Source organism: Purpureocillium lilacinum (genome assembly GCF_023168085.1).
Source record: "Purpureocillium lilacinum CBS 284.36 DNA, scaffold_8, whole genome shotgun sequence".
Taxonomy (NCBI): Eukaryota; Fungi; Ascomycota; class Sordariomycetes; order Hypocreales; family Ophiocordycipitaceae; genus Purpureocillium; species Purpureocillium lilacinum.
In genome coordinates, this window is record NW_027072118.1 from 1,022,679 (window position 1) to 1,045,492 (window position 22,814).

Consider the following 22,814-nt stretch of genomic DNA (forward strand, 5'->3'; position numbering starts at 1 on the left):
TTTGAATAGAACCCTAGCGTCGAGGTTTTTGCCCGTCGCTCGTGCCGGAATCAGCGGTGTCTGATAAATGTGTTGCCGGATGCGAACTCTCGCCTGGACTGAAGCTGCTGCGCTTTCGTAAATCGTCAACATAGCTTTGATCGCGAACTTAGTGATGCGGAAGAGTGAAAGAAATGCGGTTACGGAGCCGAGCTACTGAAAGGAGCTATGACGGTCGAAGCATTGAGGGAGGTTTCGTCGAAGGCAAGTAGTCAGGGGCAGAGTCTGATGTGCGGGGTTGGACGCAGAAAGGGGGAAACTCGGTGCGTGGTGCATCATGAGTCAGCCGGATTTAGAGCAGGCATACCGCGGCAATTCCTTCTGACCAAGCCTGTCGTAGACCCACACTATGAACGGCGCCAAGTCCATTGCACGCACTCATCTGGACCAAGGCGTAAGCCGTCCGCCGTTCTCACAGCCTGTCGCACTGCACGTGTGCATGACTAACTGACGACCGGGCAGAAGGTCCCCAGCGAATTGGGCAACAAAAGACTTTTGATTCTTCTATCTAACGATTGACTGTAGTCGGTATTTTATACCTCTGCCGATTGAGGCAGGCATCTGAGACACGACAGGCAGAAGCCAGGTTGCCTGAAGCTATCGCCACCGATAATAGGCAGCAGTGCTGGTAACGGTCTACGTGAATGAGCGGCTTGATATTGACACAGCCCTTGCGTATTAATCCTTAACGTATTACAGACTTAGCCCGAACCATATCTGGAGCGGACCTAACAGGTCTCGCGATAATGGGTCCTTCGCCGGAGCCAACATTCAAACGGTCAAGCCTCGAATGTTTGACTCAACAGGTCCATATTGCTTTACCACGCTGGGGCCCGCTCAGTGGTGTGGTTAGAGATAACACGGCACGTCGGATTAGGAATAAGGTGCACCCATACTGTGGCTAGCTTCTAGCAGATCGAGAGGATTGGTAGAGGCATGACGTGCGCTGACCTTTTCAAAAAGATCATTAACGTGCGTTGCAGTTTCACAGGATAGTGCTTACATCTTCGCCCGGGCAAGTTTCATTGCAGAACTCATGCACCTTGTTTGCGATGCCGTCGCCCAGCTAGGAGCAAAGATTATTACACAGCGATCTCAGATCTGTGTTTGCAAGAGATCTGAGGAGCATTCATAACAAGTTAGTTCTTTTCTGAAATCTGGGAACCTACTCTTCCACAGTAGTATATGTTCCGTTCAGCTTTACATTTAAATAGATAGCCCATTGCTGGCTGACTACTTCGTAATTTCGCGGCAAAGCATGCCACAACGTCAAATTGCTTTTCTGAGGCCTTGCTGTGCCGGCCTGCTTGGATGCCCTCCGTTAGTTCGTAACGGCCGGACTGCTGGCATAACTGCATTCATTATGTGCTCCGTCCGCAGAAGTCTATCGGAATTCAACGCTACTCAGCTGTCCGCCAAGTATCGCTTCACTCGTTGGGCCCTTTGTACATCTACGGAGGCGTACGTTCCTGTGCTGATGTTGCAACTATGTAAGCTCTAGTATCCTCGCTGACGTGACTCAAGTTCCTACACATAAAAGCTTCCTCCCTCAATGATTTCAATGCGCTACTCTACGGCAAGACGGGGTAGTGTATTTAGTCGTGCTCCGTTGTTGGATGTGATATTTTATAGCTATGTTGCGGCTTTGCCAAAGTCCGAAAATATGGAGATCCTACGGAATCCTTAGTGTTCAGTATCGGGTAGTAGATGCCTCTGGCGGTGCGTAAGTTTGTACTGTAGCAAGCTCCGGATCCTATGTGAGGAAAAGCAGAGTTCTGCGCCTAGTCGGCACATTAACGTTTGGATTTGCGTGGCTGGTTCATGTGTCGTCAATATCTGTCCGTAAGACGGTGGGCGTCGTAGCTATTTGTACGGAGTAAACTGGCAAAGCGCTGTGTTGACTTCCTGTTACACAGACCCTCAAGATGCTGGAGAGCGCGGTGCGGGCACTTGGCCTTTCTTGCTTCGACAAAATCTTTCCCTTTCTGAAAATGAACGAAAGCGTTCTAGTACAGTATTCTCAAGGAATTTTCAAAAATGTTGCCAAGCGCACTGTAAAGGTACCAAAATTGTCTCAAAAAAGGTCTTGCTTAATGGACAAATCCATACGAAGACTAGCTGGCCCTCTAAGCTAGCCCATTCGGCATAAAATACGCAACTCTTTTCGGTCCCATTGTCTCGCTGGCATGTTCGAAAGCTTGCCGCCAATCCGTCAATGCAAATCTACCTGTCGTTTCGATCCCAGCCCGTTTACCTATTGGCAAGGCCCCGGTTTCCACAAGCCTAATGAGCTCGTCAGCTTGCTGGCGAGTATACATGAATGTTCCCTTGATCGTCAATGCCTTGAACATCACCATGAGGTAAGGGAATTCAACGTCGCCGGGAATGCCACCCATGATGCTAACTCGACCTTGAGGCCGAAGTGCGGTGATCGCCGATTTCATGTGCGTAACCCTAGTACCAAGCTTTGGCGATATATCGAAATAGACATCAACAGGGCCTTCTGCTTGGAGAGCTGCGGCATCGGCTTGAACATCCCCTGTTATGGGAACAACGACGACACGATCGTCGCTGCTCTCCGCAAATTTTCTGAGTTTTTCCTCGTTGCGACCCATGGCGATGACCTTTCCAGCACCGAGCGCTTGTGCAACGAGCACGGCGGCGCTGCCGAAGTTTCCTGTGGCGGGAGCCACTATGACTGTTTCCCCAGGCCGAAGACCAACGTCACTGAGGCCGCCATAGGCAACTGCTAGTGTGCTGATATATCCAAGGTCGTCAATGCCGTACCCGAGCTTTTTGAGCCTCTGCTCGTTCAGAATATGCACGCATTCAGCAGGAACTTTCACAAGCTCAGCCCAAGTACCGTTTCGCCATTCCCCAGTCATCAATGCTTCGCTCTCGGACGTGGAACCCATGTGAATTCCCTGTAGTAACGGGGTAGCGAAGTTGCTGTCCCGCGGCCGTATAATGCCATCCGTAAAAACGAGCATGCCCGGCTCGAGATACCGTGTGTCGGGAGCTGACGCTGCGACACGGCATATTGCATTTGTTCCGGGAACTAATGGTAGGGGGTAGTTGTAGCCTCTTGGGTTCCCATTGCAGAACACATCTTTCGCGTATGAAACGATTGTGGAGCATAGGGGGCGAAGAATGACTGAGCCAGCGGCTGGCAATGGTGTTGGTAGTTGCACGACCGAGCCAGGCTCAGTCGCTGACTTGAACTGTAAACCGCTGAAGGTTGGCGGAAGGTTGTGCCGTTGGTTGTCAGACATCTTCGACCCTGGGGTAGCTGGAAAGGATGGACCTGGTCGACCTCGAATACTGGGATCCGCTCTGAAACAACTGGAGCCAATGATTTACTAGGTCAGTTCGTCGATGCAGTTTTATTCTATGAGGCGCAAGATGTTTATAGTTGGCGAGGGCTGCGTTAGCGTGGCGCATCCGGACGCTACGTCCGGGACGGACTTACACGGAGGTAGCTCGTAGTTCCACTTACCCGCGGGCAGCGCTATGGTCCGAGAAACGGCCAATTGCCATCCACCAATCGCCGTCTTTCGTGACAATTTCGTGGTGGCGAACCAGCAATGGCCAGCCTCATAGTAGTGCCGTCAAGGGACACATTGCATCGGTTGAAAGTGAGCCCAGTGACTTGCCGGCCGTCACGTATCGACCAACCGAGCATTTCCAGACACGGCTTGCAATACACGTTATGCGTCATGGAGAGTGGACCGCGTGGTTTGCCTGTGAGCGTATCCCAGAAACGAGCGCAATGACCTCCGACAAATTAAGTTGCTTGAACACGCATGGTGTCCGGGTGCCTGCATTCCTTGTGCTTTTAAACCATACCACTTGTCAGGGTGGCGATCAACTCAACGTCAATCACGAGGTTGTCAACCAGGTTGACGTCAATCAACCCAACCCAACTCAACGGAGCTTGTTCTTACTAATCAACCAACTCAATATCATGATGATATTGAGTTGAGTTGCGTTGATGGGTTGATTAGAGCTGACTGAACCCGACTTCCCAGGGCCTGGTGCCGGGTAGCTGCAGGCCCAGATCGCGGAGTCAAGGGCACGTTAGTGGGTACCTCTGCAGCACCAAAATCTGCGGCTAGTTTAGGTAGGTATTGTAGAACACGCCTTAGCGTGTCAGTGTCATTACGCGTCAACGCGTCGCGACATGCTCGTCGCTGACTCCGCTGCCAACGTCTGCCCGACCTTGCATCCCCTCCTTCACGGCCCGCCTCTGCAGCGCTTATTTGCCTGGGATCAACATGTCCCAACGTTTAGATCTTGGGACAATGTCTTTCGCTATAGCTTCCCCGTTATCGCTGGCTCCACCATCGCCAGCTCCATCAACACCAGAGCCGTCCACTCCAGCCGAGGCCCGTGCCAGCGGCCGAGACGAAGACCGACTCTTCCGCCACATCCGCGACTACACGTGGTCCCAACGAAGCAAAATTACAAAATCCTGGGTATTGGAGTACGGCTTCGATATCGAGAAGGTTTCAGAGCGGCGATGGGTTTACAGGTTGTGCATCCAAAAGACCGCGCCGAAGCCCTGCAACGTAATTGCCTGTGGCACTCGCAACGCCGAACGGCATCTCTGGGATCACCACAAGATTCAAGACCCGTCTGGAAGAAATTCTGCCCTAGCGTCTTGAAGCCGTCGAAAGGATACCAGTCGATAGATAGCAAAGGCTTTCAACCTCGATTTGGCCGCACGCCGAGACCAAGCAATAGCAAATCGCTTTATCAAGAGCTTCGATAGTCATATCTTCCAGGGTCTGGTTGTCCAAAAGGTTGTCGAGAGCAATCTGCCCTTCCGAGAAGCCGAGAATAAGAGGCCGCGAGCCATTTTTGAGTACCTCAGCCCGTTTGTTGCGCGCCGACGGTCGCGTCGGTGGTGGGCCGAGGGGTTGGTCAACCAGTCAACGCCAGTGTGGATAACAGACCGACCGTCTGACAGACCGACTGAGTCCGTCTGGCAGACCGCAGACCGACAGACCGGCCATTCTCGTCAGACCGACAGACCGGCCAAGCCGGTCGGTCTGGGATGGTCTGAGTCGGTCTGGGTGCCGTAAATAGGGGCCGTCTTAGCGCCGCCATTGGTCCGCTACAGAGGACTATGGGGCATGGTTGCATTCCAACCACTGTACCGACGCGAAAATGGTGCTCATGAAAATACTCGAGGATTTCAGTGTTTCTCTAAAATGTAGCCTCCATCCAGATTTGTCCATTGCCCAGAGTCGTGGATTAGGCCCTGCGGACAGACTGCAGGCTGCGCGTTGCGGGCCAATTCCAGCGATCCGCCTGCGTTTCTGACTGGTTGGTGAGCCGCGTTCTGCGCCATAATACCCTGTGCGCTACCTACCCGGCATTAGTTGGGACACAAGAATAGGTTGTGAATTGCCAACGCCCTCTGAAGGCCAACTTGTGCTTCCTGATAGCTTAAATCTTGAATTTGCAGGCCGAAGACTTTGGTTTCAATTGCAGTAAACTGCGCGTGTCATGCACTTGACCATTCGTAGCTAACTCATGTACCAGCAGCGTCGCGGTAAATCAGCGAACTATACGTTGCCGCCTCTAGCTGCTCGGCATACCAAAGCCTTCGTTTCCACACGAGAGCCACACAGTTGCATGATCCGCTCAATGGAGACTTGCGTATGATTCTCCTCAATTGACAGCTACTATCCAAATTGCATTGTGCAATTGGCACAATCTTGCATGATGTCGATCCAAATGTTTGACAGCCAACCCGTCTCATAGCACGGTAGAATCTCGGGATCGGACTGTCAGACCTAGACCGACCGGGCCGATGAAGCCAGACGGACCAAGACCGACAGACCGGAAGCCTCGACGAACCCAGACCGACAGACCGAAGGGGTCGGTCTGGATCGGTCGGTCTGTTATCCACACTGCACTCTTGCACACAATATGGCCATTTTTGGTGGGTAGCATTCACCATGCATCCCGCACACTGCTTGAGGCTACCAATGCCGCATGGGGCCGTGACAATTGCCTACCAGCCAGAGGGACGTGGTGCAGCGAAATAATCCCTTGCTCCAGAAGGCCATGCAGCGCCGAAGGTATGCTGCGTTCGCGGTCGCTGGTGTAAAGACCCACCTGCAGGCTATAAACCAATCAGGCGCCCCATATCAATCCTGGAGGGTAGCTCCGGGTGGCAGCTCAGGCGCGACTCAGGCGCTACGCAGGCACTAATCAGGCGCTACTCAGGCTGCTCAGGCGCTGCTCAGGGTAAAGCGGCGGGAGCTCAGGCTGAGAGAGGAAATTCCAAATGTCGGGATTCGGATCGTGTACTCTTCTGTAACCACGACGTTTCGTGGATCCCGGAACCGGAGGGAACACTCATCTTTAGCAAAAACTCGCATGTCATCGAATGCAGGACCCGTCGGTGGGCCGCACCGTGGGCCCGGATTGGATCGGGGGTGATGAGTCGGCAGGTGGCGGAAAACAGAACGGCATTGGACTTCAGGTAGTTACTTACAGCGTGAGAACCAGCTGCTTTAAGACCCAATTCGAGCAACTTGAAAGTGAGTTTAAGATGTCAAGAGTTCGGACGGTAAAACGAATAGAAGGTGGATAAGTTGCAGTTGTGTGACATCTTGTTCGTTAATATTTCGTGGCATTCCTGGTTCACTTAGACTATTCTGGTGCTTCTGTTGAACACGATAAGAGTCTTATTGTAAGCGATATGCCTCCCACTTTACTTGGAGCCACCCTTCCTACCAGCCTCACTGGCTTTGTCGCTGCCTGGCTCGAACGAACCCGACGAGGCTTGCCCGCCCTTCGACGCAATGTCACGCTGCAGCAAGTCAGCGTCAATCCGTCGGTAACGACGCGTGTCATCGTACCTCCTTATCAGGATCCATGCTGGCGAAGAGCCCTCGTGGCTAGCCAGCGCTCATCATATGTCAACTCAATCAAGCCATCATCCCAATCAAATCAATCAAATCGTTGAACGAGGCCTGTCAATCAAATCAAATCTTCCATTTCGACAAGTTGAAATAGTTGGTATGTGTGCGTGCCACATTTTGTGTCCTGGAAGTTACTTGAAATGCGCTTGCCAGGCAGGAGCATACCCTAGACCAGATGGCCACAGATCGAGTTTACTTGCTTTCGGTATACGTATGCCGCAATATAATAAGTACTTCTTAGCGCAATCTACCGCGTCGGTGGGCCCCACAACTCGCGACGCGCCCCAAACTGTGTCGCGTTGGCGCAGCCCTCGTTCCATCAGCGGATGCCAATTGCCATGGATGGCGAGATGTCCGACTCTCCAGCTCCCTCGTCGCCTCCTAGCCTTCCGCAGATGATATCAACGCCTTGCCCCACACCTCTCTTCTCCGCTTTCTCTCGACTGGCCCACGCAAGGACGGTGGCCAAGCAGCTCGAGGAGGCTGCAAGTGCAGTATTGCCAGTCAATCCGACCATTCAGGATTTGCCCAAGATCGCCTGCAAAAATCGTCGTTTCGTCCAGGAAGATTTGCTCGCCCGAAAGGGAGCGAAAGGCAGGAAGAGCTGGATCAGATCTCATGGGACATTCCTCGTCGAACTGAACCACCAGGATCAGCCAATAGGCCATGTCTGGTGCTGCCATCGATGTGACCTGAAGGGCGAAGCTGAGTTCTTCTCAGTGCAGGCCACATCCTCGGCGGCGGATCATCTTCGAAAGTCGGCTGCTTCTCAGAACCCCCGATGGCACGCGAAGCCTTGCTGACTTGCGCAGAACCCATATGATCACGCCAGCGAGCCAGTCGAACGAATCGAGTCCGAGCCATGACAGCGGCTTCGATCTCCATCCAGCCGTGACGCCGAAACGGCGTCGGCTCGAACAAAGCGTCATCCCAAAGGCGAAGGTCAGAGCGATACAAGAGCTGAGCGTTGGCTTTGTCGTAGATAGCGACGTGCCCTTTACTATCTTTGAGCACAGCTTCCTTCGCAGCCTGTTTAACAGACATCCCAGTAATCAATACATATTTATTGATATGGGCATATTTATTGTTACGCTTATCGATATCGATAACAATATGGACGCTGCCTATAAATATATATTGTTAATAATTATTAATATAATTAAGCCCCACTTGTTTTCCAGCGCAATTAGACACCTTGTGTCAGGCTAATTATAGTTGTGCGTGCGTACTGCTGCCTCCTACAGATAATAAGGACGATGCGAGGATCCCGAATGACTGCATCTCTTGGAGTGGGAACTGCCTCGCCATGACCGTGTGCGATTAGACATCGATCATGAACAACTGTCCAAGTGCACGACCATGGGTGCCAGCAGGTCCTCGCCGTCCCAATCGAGCGCCACATCGAGCTCGTCCTCCGTCCTACCGTCCGACAGTATCTCACAAGTTGCGAGTACGCCGTCAGAACCAGAGGCCTCTTCCGCCCAGCGTACGGTAAAGAGAAGGAAATTGAGAGCCACATCAACATGGGATCACTTTCGAGAAGCACAGGGCGACGAGCCACGCGCAATGAGCGGCAATTTGCTCCACTACTGCAAGCGCTGTCGCAACCCATCTTGGTCAACCCACATTTCTGGCAACGCCCGCTATCATCTTGAGAAATCCCACCACATTCTTGTTCGAGAGAGTTCGAACTCCCAAGATAAGCGCCAACTTGCCATCGAAAATGCTTTCGCAAGAACGAGCGGCAAACGACTGCAGGAGGTCAGAGAGAACGAACTGAACACACTACGGAGCGTCATCAACGTCGATGCCTTTCGGGAGGCACAGATGCTTCTCTCCGCGCGCAGGCATCTACCTCTGAGCTTTGCAACTTGGCCAGAATATCAGGCACTTTTAGCATCTGTGAACCCCGCGGTTCAAGAGCTCCTGACTGAGTCTGGTAGCACCGTTGCGGCAGACTTAGATAGGTCCTACGAAGCGCATCAAGAATCCGTGAAGGCACAGCTAGGACGTGCTCGGAGCCTTGTGCATATCGCCATGGATGTGTGGTCCTCCCCTCAGCGCAAGGCATATGTCGCCGTTCATGCACAATGGGTTGACGAGGGCTACAACCCTCGCAAAGCATTGCTAGGGCTCCCAAACCTCCGCCGCTCGCACGCCGGCGCAGCGATGGCGCCGCATTTGATGAAGATTATCCGAAGATATAGCTTAGCACACCGAATCGGCTACTTCACCGGGGATAATGACACGAAGAACGATACTTGCCTCCGCCAACTTGCTCTTGACCTGTCACAGGAATACGGTATTTCCTTCGATCCGGTATCGTCTCGAACGCGATGTGCCGGCCACATCATCAACTTGTCACTCCAAGCTTTTCTCTTTGCAACAAGCGAGGACGCCTTACAGGCCGCAATGGAACAGGCCCAAGACGAGGCGAGCGATGTAACAGTGGTAGACGCGTTGCACGACCAGATGCACTCGAGTACTCGGCAAACGTCCCACGGCAAACGAAAGAAGCGCAATGACACTGCCGGATGGCGGAGCATCGGTCCACTAGGTAAACTCCACAACATCGCAGTGTTCATCCGAAACTCCACGGTGCGCAACGACGCATGGGACGACATTGCAGGAAAGGCACTTGGTATTGACAACATCACTCGCTGGAACTCGTGGTTCAAACTACTTGATGCGGCGATAAGGCAGGAAGGTCCATTGTCAATATTCCTCAACCAGTACCATAATGAGCTGGAGGGTGACATACTTACACACGATGACTGGCAAGTGCTCAAAATGACTCATGAGTTCTTGCAGCCATTTCACCAAGCGACATTGGAGCAGCAAATGGAGTGGGCATCGATAGATCAGGTTCTGGAGAATATGGATATTCTCTTCATGCAGTTTGAAAATGCAAAGGCAAGTCATGGCAGTGCAATCACTTTCCTGGATTCTGTGGATTCTGTGCTGATGTGAAGCAGGTCAAATACGCGGACAACGCGCACATGGTTAATTCGATTCACATGGGCTGGTGGGTTCTCTCGAAATATTACGCAGAGAGTGACAAAAACCCCGTATACGCCACCGCATTGCTGCTCCATCCAGAAAAGCGCCGGAGATACCTCGACCGCCACTGGCCAGAGGAGTGGCGACATATCGCCATAGATGGTGCCAGCCGGTATTGGGCAAAATACAAGGACCGGCCGCTGCCGTCGGAGTCGGCCGCTCAGCTGAGGAACGAACGACGGGAGGCAACGCCGTACGAACGCATCAAGCAGTCGATGAGTGTCTTGGAGAAAACTGACGATGAGGATGAATTCGAAAAATTCGTCAATTCGCCGCCACGACATACGACGACAAAGACCCCCCTTGAATGGTGGTGTCGAGAAGAGCAGAGGATGGAGTATCCGCGCTTACACCAGATGGCGCTTGACATTTTCAGTGTACCGGCGACGTCGGACGACCCAGAGCGAGTGTTCTCTTGCGCAAGGCGAACAATTTCATGGGACAGGGCACGACTCTCAGCCGATACTATAGAGGAGCTGCAATGTCTGGGCAATTGGGTGAAGAACGATTTAATTCGCAAACTCTATGTTGCAGTAGACGAGGAGATTATTCACGTCGCAGGCGGCGACGACGAAATAGTAGACCCCCTGGTACTATATTGATAATAATTGATATGCTTAACAATACATATCAATATGGGGACTTATCAATAAATACATAACAATATGCCAAGATTATTTATTTATTTATTATTGGGATGTCTGACCGCATCCAGAGAGCTTCAATCGCTTTGCTGGAGGCATGGGATTGCAGAAAGGATCAACTCGTTGATCGAGACCTATTCATCTCCCTCTATGAGGGTTCACCAACGGAGCGATTCGATCGGATTCCCCTTGTCTACGCCATTGAATCTGCCATCGCGGCTCGAGCCGTTCGTCTGTGCCATGCTGCCTATGTAGCAGGCAGCGTCTCCTGGAATGCACGCATCCTTCCCATCCACCGGGATGAGGAGCTTTTGGGGCTTATGTTGGAATGGGAGGTGGACAAGGTCAACGTAACCGTTGCCGATGGTGAGGTGCCTCGGAATCGGCTACCCAACGAGGACGCCTTCCGCATCCTTGTTCAGGCTGTCAAGGAGCTCGCTATCTTCCTTTTAGACACTCGCGGAAACCTCGTGACCTGGAAAACGGGAGCGGAGCTGGATGAGGGTTACGAAAAAGAAGAGATCGTGGGCAAGCATTTCTCCATCTTCTACAGCGCTGATGACGTCCAATCCCACAAGCCGGAGAGGGCGCTCGAGATATCCTTACGAGAGGGCAGGGCAGAGGATGAGGGTTGGAGGTATCGAAAGGACGGTACGCGATTTTGGGCCAATGTCGTTATTATCCCGATCTACAACCACGGCGTCCACGTCGGCTTCGGCAAAGTCACGCGGGACCTGACTGAGCGAAAGGAGGCCGAGTTGCGACTTATTGCCGCCTACGAAGAGAGCGGCAAGTTGAAAAGCGACTTTCTAGCCAATATCAGCCACGAGATTCGGACCCCCATGCACGGCATGCTCTCCGCCTGCGCACTGCTTCTAGACAGCGGGCTGACCGAGAAACAACTGGAAATGGCTAATATGATTGAGGACTCGGGCCGTGTCATGTTGCAGATTATCAACGACACTCTCGATTACTCCAAACTTGCAGCATATAGCCTTTCCATCAATAACGACATTATGGACGTGGCCAGTATAATCGCTTCCGTTGTGGGCAGCTGTCGGGCCTCCTTGAATCCAGGAGTGTCACTCAAGCTACACCTCGCACCAGATCTCCCAAAGTGGGCAGATGGTGATGCTCTCAGATTCCGCCAGGTCGCTGAAAACATCGTCAGCAACGCAGCTAAATTCACTGAACGAGGACTCATTCAAATGAGCGTGTCGCTGCTCACACAGGACGCCGGGACATATACAATCATGACTGAGGTTGCGGACGCCGGGCCTGGCTTGTCCGATGATGAAGTTCCACAGCTCTTCGAGCCATTCACGCAGCTCGACACTACGTACCAGAAGCGTCGTGAAGGCACCGGTCTCGGACTGTCCATCGCCAAATCGCTGGCTGGATTGATGGGCGGGGATATCCGATACCGTCCCAACCCAGAGTCACAGGGCAGTATCTTTTGGTTCACAGTCAAACTCAAGAGAATCAACAACATACTAGAGGTTCGATCAGTTGGCGACCAAGATTTTGGCAAAACCACGAAGCAGCTGCACGTCACACAAGACGACGACAACTCTGCTGGAGGACTGGCACAGTTGATGGAGATTGCACCGGCAGCACGGATTCTCGCAGCCGAGGATAACATTATCAACCAAAAGGTCCTTGTAGGAACGCTGCGTGCCGTTGGATTCCAGCACATCACAGTCGTCTCTGACGGCGCGCAGGCTGTCTCGGTGCTCTCGAAAACGCCTAATGCATTTGATTTGGTACTGATGGACATCAGCATGCCCATCATGAACGGTTATGAGGCGACCATCCAGATACGAAACAGTGGCATCCGTCTACCAATACTTGCTATGACGGCATACGCGCTCAAGGGCGATATGGAGCGCTGCTTGGAAAATGGCGCAGATGACTACATCGTCAAACCGATACATCGGCAACTTTTGGTCAGGAAGCTGCTACAGTGGCTTATCAAACCGTGCGATTCTCGTCATCAGGAGGTTGGACACCATCAATCGGCAATCGGCGATTCAGACGTGGCCTCGGTATAGGTTCTATCTACGATAAGCAGGATAGAATAGTAGCTTTATGGAAGGACTTCTCGTTCGGTGTCCCTGGGCATGAAATGAAGCAGGGGTTAGCATGGGAACACTTGCGTGAGATGAGCTGCGCGTACAACGCGAAGGCGCTTTGCTCCCCAAGTTCGCGCCGCGGGAGCCCCATCAGAGGGGGCTTGCCCGCGGGGTATTGGCGACTGAGCTGGCGTGATCTTCTCAACGCCTCCTGCCCCGCCCAGTAGGTCTCCAAGGCCTAGGCGAGTCGTGCAACTGACCGCAACCCAAAGTGGCTTGGTGGCAATATCCCAGACTACTGAACCTCAATGGGCCGTCTTGAAATATCCGTATGAAATGAAGTGGCCGTTAGCGATTAACAGCACGGTGGCGGTGCTGGTCAGTGGCATTCATCTGTTGATTCGAAGTAACCCATCCTCATGTTAATCCTTTTCTCTAAACGACCGTAGCATCAAAAAGCAAACGCTGCGTGACGTCGATGCTCGACTGGTGTTCACATTCGTCTGCAGATGATAAAGAGTTCCCTTTGCCAGCTAAAGATTGTCGACGCTGTCCGTCACCGCGCACTCCAGCTACTTCAGTCGTCTTTGGTTCGGATCGCGCACGTCTCGCGCTTTCTCTCTCGCGCTTCCGCATCTAGTTGCAGGAAGACTCAGATGTCTTCTTTCCGTTGAGCGGGGGCTGGTGGGGGTTGTGACTGTGCCGAGTTGAGTGGGGTCCAGTACCGCATGGCATGGATTTATTACGCCTGGAGGGAGGTCCCTATAGGGCCTTGACACTACCTATTTGACAATAGCTGCGCTGATGCCTCCTTGCTGTCATAGGAGACCCATTTCCCATCTATCTCCGCTAGACACAAGCCTTAAGAGTCAAAAGATGTCACAAGACGTCTGCCTCGCGTTGTGAAGTACTCTTGGATGTCCACTCGAAAGGCAGACTCCTCTTCCGTAGGCCTGTGCCTATGTACGGCGGTGGAGCATCGTCGTTTGACACATCATGCATCGTCTTTCCTGCCGATATGTCAGGACGCTGTCCTTTCTGGGAAGGGGTAACCGACCTGTTTGCCTGTGAAAAGGATTGGACCATACGTCACCGCCCCGAATTCATAGGTTCTATTCACCAGAAGTCGTCTGGTTGCAAGAAATGTTAAACAGCGATACTGTTGAGAGGCTGAGGATTCGGAGCGTTGCATGTCGGAAGAGGCCGACTATATAGGCTCGAGAAAATGAAGCGGCACGTGCCCATGACAGACGTTGTGGCGCAGGGGCCGAACGACCAACATAGCCCCTAAACTACTGTAGCTTATGTGCGTGCTGCCAAAGTGTCAGATAACGCCTAATGGCGTGTTCGATCACGGCAGCGACATTGTTCGACATCCTTTGACGGGCAGTGCCACACCCAACATCATCGATGGTCTTGATCCGCTGAGCACGCAGCCAATACTGCGGAGGAAGGTACTTCCCGCACGCCTCCTTCCCCGGCGCCTTCCTTGTGTTCCTTGTGAACCGGTACCATAAAGCATCCACAGCAAGCGCCTCATGCAACATTTTCCCTTCCACGCAACGTTTTCCCTCCCACGCAACATTTTCCCTTCCGCGCAACATTTTCCCTTTCGTGCAACGCTCGCCTTCCACGCCGCGCCCACGCAACGCTCGTTCAAGTCCACGTAATCTCAAGCCCCTCACGCGACCAGCGACGCCGTCCAGGACTTGCGAGTCTCCTCCTCGAAAAGGACGTCCCCAAACTCCTGCGTTTCAATCGCGAGGTACTCTCTCCGATTTCTAGTCAGGATGTCCACGTCGCTGCGAAGTGCCACGGGATCAACCTGGTAATAGTCACCTGGCATGCTACGGTATAGCTTGACAACCCCCGTCACGGGAGAGTGAAAGCGGTGATAGTCTTGTGGCGAAAGACGAAAACTTGCCATAGATCCGCCTTGAAATCTGTCGCCAAGCTCCGTATCCATGACCAGTTGCGTCAGGCTAAAGTCGCTGCCCTTGATCCATAGCTTCTTCGTCTCGCTGACAGAGGCGTACACGACAACGCGTGAATCAGCAACGACGACAGCATAGGAAGCGTCTTCCTCTTTAAAGATTGGGCGAGAGCCCGCCTTGTGCGCGCGGGTGAAGAAATCCTCAAATGTCGAGGATCGATCGATATCTGAGGGGTCGAAGTCATCCATGTTGATTCCGTATGTGTCCACGAAGCCTCGAATCTGTCGCTTCGATGCTGGCGTCCCTTGTTGCCTTCCTGATACAGGATTAATACAGTCACGTGAAGTACCTCGGCCAGGGCGTACCCGAAGCGATAGACTTGTCGTGCATGTGCAACCTCATCAGGTGCGTGGCATCGATCCATTCGGTAACAGGATTGAAGAGGAGAAGTAGCTTGATCTTTTCCGGAATTGGCTGTTGTTCTCGTTCAAGAATTCCGGTCTATATTCGCAGGCCGAGGCCCATGGTCAGGATATGTGGCCTCGCCCTCGTAAACAATGATTCGTCGCCACAAAGGGTGTATATGCTCCGATCTACTTGACAGGTATAAAAATGTCGCCATGGCCGCAGGGGGTGACATCTACCTGCCCTAGATTCGAAGTGCGCCAATCAGTCGCCCAGTCATTCGTTCCATTACAATTACAGCCAGTTGACAAGTCACTAATATCGGGTACGCAGGCAGCCTCGAGTTCGCATTTGTGGGGAAGATGTCGATGTGTCTGCATGACCGCACAACCAGTTCATGACAGCGAAAAAATACCACAGTGAATTTGGGCAACGCAATTCCCTGATCGTTGTGGGTGCGGCGGCAGCCTCGAGGCGAAGGCGGCGCATCCTCTCCGCGACTGCCTCAAGAGGGGTGTTTGGGCTGACTGGTCCCTGAATAGCACGTACCCTCGCACGCAACTTGGAAGAAATAGGCCCAGAAATTGCCGCCAAACACACTCACTCGTTGATCATGTCTTCTCAGCGCTTCCGTGGAATATACCCTGATTCAACCCTATATCCACGGTAGACGACTGCCACGCCGTCCCGTCGAGGTCTAACTCCTTGAACGCGGAAACCTTGATTTTTCGTGTGATATTGCTCGTACGAAACTGGGGGGGCAGATATAGACCCGCTCCCTCGCGTAAGCGATCGGCTGTCACTCGGGAGTTGAACTTAGGTCGTGCAGGAATTGAGCGTGTGTTGTCAGCTGCGGTAGCAGGCTCCGCGAGTGCTGAAACCATTGTTGAGAGTGCAGCCATTTGTCAGACGCAATGACTGTTCAAGAGGCGAGGCGGCAGAAATTAGGAATGGTGGCGCATTGGGACTATGAAGATGTTTGGCGACTGGAGAAGTAAAAGAAGGATTGTGCCTGTGGGCGAGTTCCCTTCGAGACCTGCTGGAAGGTTCCAGAGCAGGGTCTGGCCCGCTGCGCGCCAGTCTACCATTATCCAATGGGGCCACACGTCTGCGGATACAGTGGTCATACTATTATTTCTGCGGGCCGAGGATCGATCCCAGAAGGTGCGCTACCAAGCCTTCGTCGAAAGACACCTCTGCGGAAGTCATAGCGATGGTGCCGGGCCCCTTGCCCGTTGATGGGCTACACAGTACCCCAAGGCAGGTCTCCTCCCCCATCGATGTATTTAGGAGCTGACGCCGACCCGTGGTATGGTGCGACGGGTCAGAGCACAGTGGCGCCGAGAGAACTGCAACCCTTCCCTCGAACCCGGCAGTCTAGGCCGATCCATGAACAAGGAGGTCACCTTCTCTCCGGGGACGGGACTTGTAGATGGCAAACAATAGTCGATTATGTGCATTAGCGTTATCGGTGTCGTCTCGGCTGTAAGGACGGAGCATCCTCTCCGCTCTGCGCCCTTGTTTGCCGTGGGATTAACCGTGCAAGGCATCACGCCTGTCGCAGACACGACGGCACGCAAGGGCAAAGCCGCCTATCCGCCTATCAAAGCGCAGCACAATCCCTGGGGTGTACTTGGCACCCTGTCAATTGAGGACGATTGTAGTATCCAAGGGGCAAGAGTTCGGAAGCAAGCAGAACGATTCTCAGCTGCTATAGCAACTTAGTTTGCTCGATCAGGCAGCGGCGTAATGCCTGCCTCTGTAAGCTGGACGGCAATATATGCTGGCTCTTGATGTGTGGCGGTGGACGGAAAATGCTCGGACTCACCACCATTTAGGAGACCCTGAAAAGCCATATGATGGATCGACTGTCAACTCCTGCAAAGCCTGATTATATCCATTCAATAAAGTGACCGGCCACGCGGTACAGTGTGATGATGCCACGGGTAGGATCAGACACGAACCATTGGCTTCCATTAACATCAGCTGCTTGCACAAGCACGTCACGCTATGGCAGCGCTGCTGCTTATCAACGGCAGCGACAACTTGAGGCAACTCAGCCCCTGCTACCATTTCTCCGGTGCCTGCCGCCGTGGGATCCGTGTGAATATAAAAGCTCATCGCAGAAAGAAGACTTAAATCCTTTCATTGCCCGATCAGGGACCTCATTCCCCGTTGTCAGCCAGATATGCACATATGACGTGGCAGGAGCTTTGTGGTATATTTACTTTTCCTTTGGACCAAGAAAACCCTAGGACCGCACCATATTACACCATAGACGAACGCCTCGTACGCTTGAGGCAGGAGACAGTAGTATAAATATATTGCCATTCTGCATCGCTACAAGGAAGATATTCTTCCTGCTCTTGGTCCACTGAATGCTGTCATTCTCCGAGGCGCGGCAAATATCACCGCATGCGAAGTTTTCTTCTTGATAAATCGCACCAGAAATTCGTCCGCCCGCTATGTCCTCATGGGCTTGCGATACGGCGACCTCGCCTTCTTCTCCGGGCGCGGCGCAGGGACGTGGCTTCTGTGAAGGCTTAGCTGGAATCTGGTCATCCGTGGGTGCCTTAGCATAGTCTACGTCGATAGACGGAACGTTTCCGGCCATCGCCTGCGATTCAACCCGCGGCTGTAAATTAGCCGTTAATGAGGTCTGCACGGAGTATTTTGTGTTGTCATGCCTCTCAACCTTCCAAATTTTTGGGCTGCCGGGCCACGAACCCACATCTGCGTATGGTCTGTAAAACCCTCGTAGGGGCGTGAAACACGTAGCGACGAACCAGCGGTGGAAACCGCTAGTTGACCCAAACGCCCCTTGCGCTGTCACTGATCATGGTTTTAAGATCATCGTTAGTAATGCAAGCCCTGTCAGCGTCAACAGACTCATCCATCGAGCCCCAAGAGGTTGGACTGCCGAACAAGTCGTCAAGCTCGTAACAATCAAGTGTTTGCTCATTATGAATTTTGGGGTGATTCGACAAGATCAGGCGGACGTTCGTGGCGCGACAATTCGGTTGAGGATTGTATGGTTCGGGACGACGGTGCCGCCGCAGTCTTTTCCGTAACTTGTGTCAAGGCAAACGGCTCAACTTTCACTACATGGTCACCCGTGATCTTCTGGCCTAAGGTGGGGAACATTGCAGGCGCTACCGGGGTTGTCGCTGCCCGGCCAGACGTATGCAAAAGTTCGCAACTATAGGTGCCCTTAGTCACAATGCTCTCACGGTCAGGATAGCTCATTCCCGACAGGCATGTCGCTTTCGTGGCAATACCCGCGGTGGCGTATTGTTTCACCATTTCCCCACTGATTCCCGACAATACATCCGGAAACAGTAGGCTCGCGTCATTGCCAGTCGACCGGGACAATGGACTAGTATGAGTTGCCAGGGATGACTGCCCAGCCCTAGTGTCTGGTGGCTGAGGCGGGTTAGATGTTATCAAATCCCAGGGCCTCTCTTGCCGCTCACGGTAAGGTGTAGAAGAGAGCTGTAAGCTGAGCAAATCGCATGGGCCAGAGGTACTGTCTTTGGCTGGACATGACCTGTCGCACTGCACGTGTGCATGACTAACTGACGACCGGGCAGAAGGTCCCCAGCGAATTGGGCAACAAAAGACTCTTGATTCTTCTATCTAACGATTGACTGTAGTCGGTATTTTATACCTGTGCCGATTGAGGCAGGCATCTGAGACACGACAGGCAGAAGCCAGGTTGCCTGAAGCTATCGCCACCGATAGTAGGCAGCAGTGCTGGTAACGGTCTACGTGAATGAGCGGCTTGATATTGACATGACCCTTGCTGGTCGATTTGGGCACTGGGGGTGGGGTTGTGCAGAGTCTTCTCACTGACACTGTCTTGGCACCTGCTCAGAATATGGGCTAAGACGTCAGGTATAGCGTTGATTGACTTCTCGTGACTGTCATGCTGCCTTTGGAATACCAGTGCCTGAGTGCGCAGGTTGGCGTCATCACGCTCTAGCTCGTTCATAGCGATGAGCGCTTCTGCCTGCTGCCTTCGGACCTCATCCAGCTCTTCTTTGGCTGCTCTTATACCCTTCGACTTTGGCAGCGGCCGAACGCTCTCCGTCGCTATTGGTGGAACGAAGAACGCAATTGACTGGTATCGATTTCGTACAGCTTCGTTCCCGAGCCTGACCTTCTCGTTGGCTTTCCTGGAATTTCCGAATTTTGGCCTGCGGATACGCAACAGCAGGTCCGGACGCCCCCGCCGAAAATAGGGATGGTGATACTCGATTGGAGTCCTCTTTAGCTCATTCGCTCGCATAGAATTGTCCCCCAAGCATCCGCACTTCTGGAATCCGTACATGTTCAGTTGTCGGACGAAAGTTGTAAAGTTCTTGTGTTTGAATAGCTGAGGGAGTAGCTTCTCGGCAAATCCATCTTTGTCCGATATTTCGAAGGAATCTCCTTTATCGGACCACCGAATTATGCTTCTGTTATCTGGCTCGCTGAGAAGTCTGCCTAGATGTCAGATTAGAGCACACGAAGCGGCACGTCCTCACTTACAGGCTCAGCTTTCGAAGAAACGGAGGTATCGCCATAACTTCATTCTGTGGTAGTCGGTTGGCCCTTCCTGACGTCTGCTCCCATCTGTCAAAGCCGTGTCCGTCGGCAAAGTCCTCACCAACTCCACTTTGCGGATGCATCGTGTCCTCATCCGAGCACACGGGTTCACGTATGCCATCCACATGCGGCAATGACAGTCAATCCAGCGTGTGGTGGTAGACTACCAGGTTGCCTTGCGTTGAAAGCATCTATCGGGATGAAGTTAAATTGGCACTGTTCGAGTAGAGGAAGCACTGGAAGCACTGCACTCCGGGTGCAACTCCAGGAGAAGTGATATTTAGAGGCCGAGACTGCTTGCGGGACGAGGATAGACGTGATGTAATCTTGAAGTAATCCGTCCAAATCCTACCCCCTGCATGCACAGTATTGTGAGACACCGGACCCAGCTGTCGTCCACCCAGCACTTTGTGGCGGCTGGGCAGAAACACGGCCCCCCACCTTGGCTCTTGGGTGGGTACACCCACTGGATGGAACGTGCTGGAACTGCCCTTGCGGCGCCCGTGCCAGTGACGACAGCGGCGCTGGCGTGTCGGTGGGCGCCTCTGCTCACACTTAAAACCACGGCCACGGCCGTGTGCAGGTCGCTACCAACGTCCTGTGGATTTTGTCGTGTCCTTGCACTCCTGCCACTGGCGCAATGTCATTGGCACAACACGTCACACAGGCGGAAGGCTTTGACTATGAACGCCTTTCATGCCATGATCCCATCGTCCGTCCTGCCAACAGACATGAGGCGTCAGCAGAATCAGCTATCGAGCCAAAATGGCGCCGGATGAGCTTTGCTCCAGTTGGATTTCCATACCAGAGGCCTCGTACTGCTGCTTACAGAGTATCCACTGCGAAACGATGCGGTATGTTTCACCCAAATCCGCTCCATTCATTTCTTGCTAACCAATTGCGCAAGCTCAGGTTGCGACGGCGGTGGTAGCGTGCTGGCTGTCCGCAGGTATCGTGTTCGGCTTTGCTGCACTCAAGCCTGTGTTGATCTCCGAAGGTGTGTATGGCGATCTGTGTGACTTCAACACCATAAGTCATTCCGGCCATAACGATGGCAGTCGCCTCATTCCCTGTGACAAGCAGGATCTGGCTCTAAATCTCTTCTTCATCGTCGCCTCTGTCACCGCCAACGTATCATCGCTCCTGGCTGGCTCTATTCTGGATAGATATGGTCGTCGTGCTTGTTGGGTCGTGGCGTGCATGGCTCTGGCACTAGGCAGTCTCTTGATGGCGGCCTCGTTTGCGATCGCAAAGCTGAACGGTTACCTGGTAGCAAATGTGCTGCTCTCCGTTGGGGGGACGTTTATTTTCGTCCCGAGCTTTCAGCTTGCGAACGCCTTCCCGAAACACTCGGGCATCATCGTCGCAATGGTGACGGGTGCTTTTGATGCGTCTGCCGCTGTCTTTCTGATATATCGCATGGTATACGAAAGCACCCACGGCAGTTTTTCGCTTCACACGTTCTTCTTCAGCTACGCCATTGTTCCGACTCTTATTATTGTAGCTGAATTTGCTTATATGCCAAGGCACTCCTACCACACAATTACGGAACTGGAGCGCAAGATAGACGAAGCACAAGACAATAACCGTGACATCCACGTATCGGACCAGGATGTGCACGACAGGAGGGAGTTGGCAAGGATTCAAAACGCTCGCGCGGCTCGGCGCAGGGCCACGTTGAGCCAGATCGAAAATATTGCAGGCGACGCTGACCAACGCCAAGAGCGGCGAAGAACAAACGCGGAGCAGCATACTGCTAGCGGTGTTTGGGGAGTGCTGCATGGCCTCCAAGCTCGCAAGCAGATGCTCACGCCCTGGTTCATGCTCATCCTACTGTTAACAACTCTTCAAATGTTGCGCATGAACTACTTCATTGCCACCATACGTGCGCAGTACCGCTACATGTTGGGCTCAGAAGACGTTGCTGCAACGTTGAATCACTTTTTCGACATTGCACTACCAGTTGGAGGAGTCGCTTCAACACCAGTTATCGGCATATTGCTCAACAATCTCAGCGTCCCTACGATATTTGGCTGCCTAACGGTCCTCATCGGTGGCATAGGCGTTCTGAATTGCATACCACATCTCTGGGCAGGCTACGTGACTGTCGTTGTGTTCGTCATTTTCCGGCCGCTGTATTACTCTGCCATCTCGTGAGTATCCTATTTGACCCGACCAGCCACCCGCTCTAACACAATCGACAGTGACTATGCGACCAAGGTTTTCGGCTTTGGAACCTTCGGGCGGATCTACGGAACACTCGTATGTGTTTCGGGTCTAATCAACTTTGCCCAGACCGGCCTTGACTCTATCACACATGACGTCCTTCAAGGCAACCCGATTCCCGTCAACGCGGCCCTTGCTGCGGCAGGTGCGCTCAGCGGCGCTGTCCTAACCGCCTTTGTAACGGTTCGAGGCCGTGAATTTGTTGCCGGGGAGCAAACAAAGCTAGACACTTCACGTGAATATCAGCGGCTTCTCTCAGACGGTCAAGCCGGCTACGGGACCGACCACCGAGCGGTTGAGTTCGGCGAGGGCGGAGCGGAGACGTAATGATCGATTCAGCGCAGTAAAGATCGAGTGGGACGAGACCCGGGCGACCTTCACTACACTCCCATGTGGATATCGCCGCAGGCCTTCCCCGTTCTGTGGGACGCGACCCTGTGTTCTTCCTCCGGTGCTTGCAACAGCTGTGGGCCGAGCTGCTACACAGCATGCGGTGCTGTTTGCGGCACCTCGGAGAACGAGAGCCTTCATTGGACCACGAGCAGGAAGAACAACTTCCTTGTAGCGCTTGTAGCGATGCAGAATGGCTACATATTTGTATTACTGTCTCCTGCCTCAAGCGTACGGGACGTTCGTCTATGGTGGGACATGGTGCGGTCCTACGGTTTGCTTGATTCAAAGAGGCAAAGTAAATATACCACAAAGCTGCTGCCACGTCATATGTGCATAACTGGTGACAATACGGATTGAGATTCCTGAATCGGCCAACGAAAGATCTAAATTCTTCTTTCTGCGATGAATTTTATTCTCACACGGATCCCACGGAAATCGTAGCAGGCAGGGCCTGAGTTGCCTGAAGTTGTCGCTACAGTTGATAGGCAGCGGCGCTGCCAATAGCGTGCTTGTGCA

General features: G+C 53.0%; 3 protein-coding genes across 3 annotated transcripts; 2 read left to right on the forward strand and 1 right to left on the reverse strand.

Annotated features, from left to right (window-relative positions):
- Positions 1–11,001: 11,001 nt before the first annotated feature.
- On the forward strand, positions 11,002–12,732 carry PLICBS_010137 (uncharacterized protein; the record flags this gene model as incomplete). The annotated part of the gene is made up of 1 exon (XM_018328456.2): positions 11,002–12,732. The coding sequence occupies one exon, from the start codon at positions 11,002–11,004 to the stop codon at positions 12,730–12,732; it is 1,731 nt and encodes a 576-aa protein (XP_018172985.2).
- Positions 12,733–14,434: 1,702 nt separating this feature from the next.
- On the reverse strand, positions 14,435–14,935 carry PLICBS_010138 (uncharacterized protein; the record flags this gene model as incomplete). Its single annotated transcript, XM_065601834.1, has 1 exon — positions 14,435–14,935. One exon carries the CDS (start codon positions 14,933–14,935, stop codon positions 14,435–14,437), a length of 501 nt encoding a protein of 166 aa, XP_065457906.1.
- A 5,944-nt stretch (positions 14,936–20,879) lies between these two features.
- On the forward strand, positions 20,880–22,232 carry PLICBS_010139 (uncharacterized protein; the record flags this gene model as incomplete). Its single annotated transcript, XM_065601835.1, has 3 exons — positions 20,880–21,832; positions 21,884–22,088; positions 22,152–22,232. The coding sequence occupies 3 exons, from the start codon at positions 20,880–20,882 to the stop codon at positions 22,230–22,232; spliced, it is 1,239 nt and encodes a 412-aa protein (XP_065457907.1).
- Between the last annotated feature and the right edge of the window lie 582 nt (positions 22,233–22,814).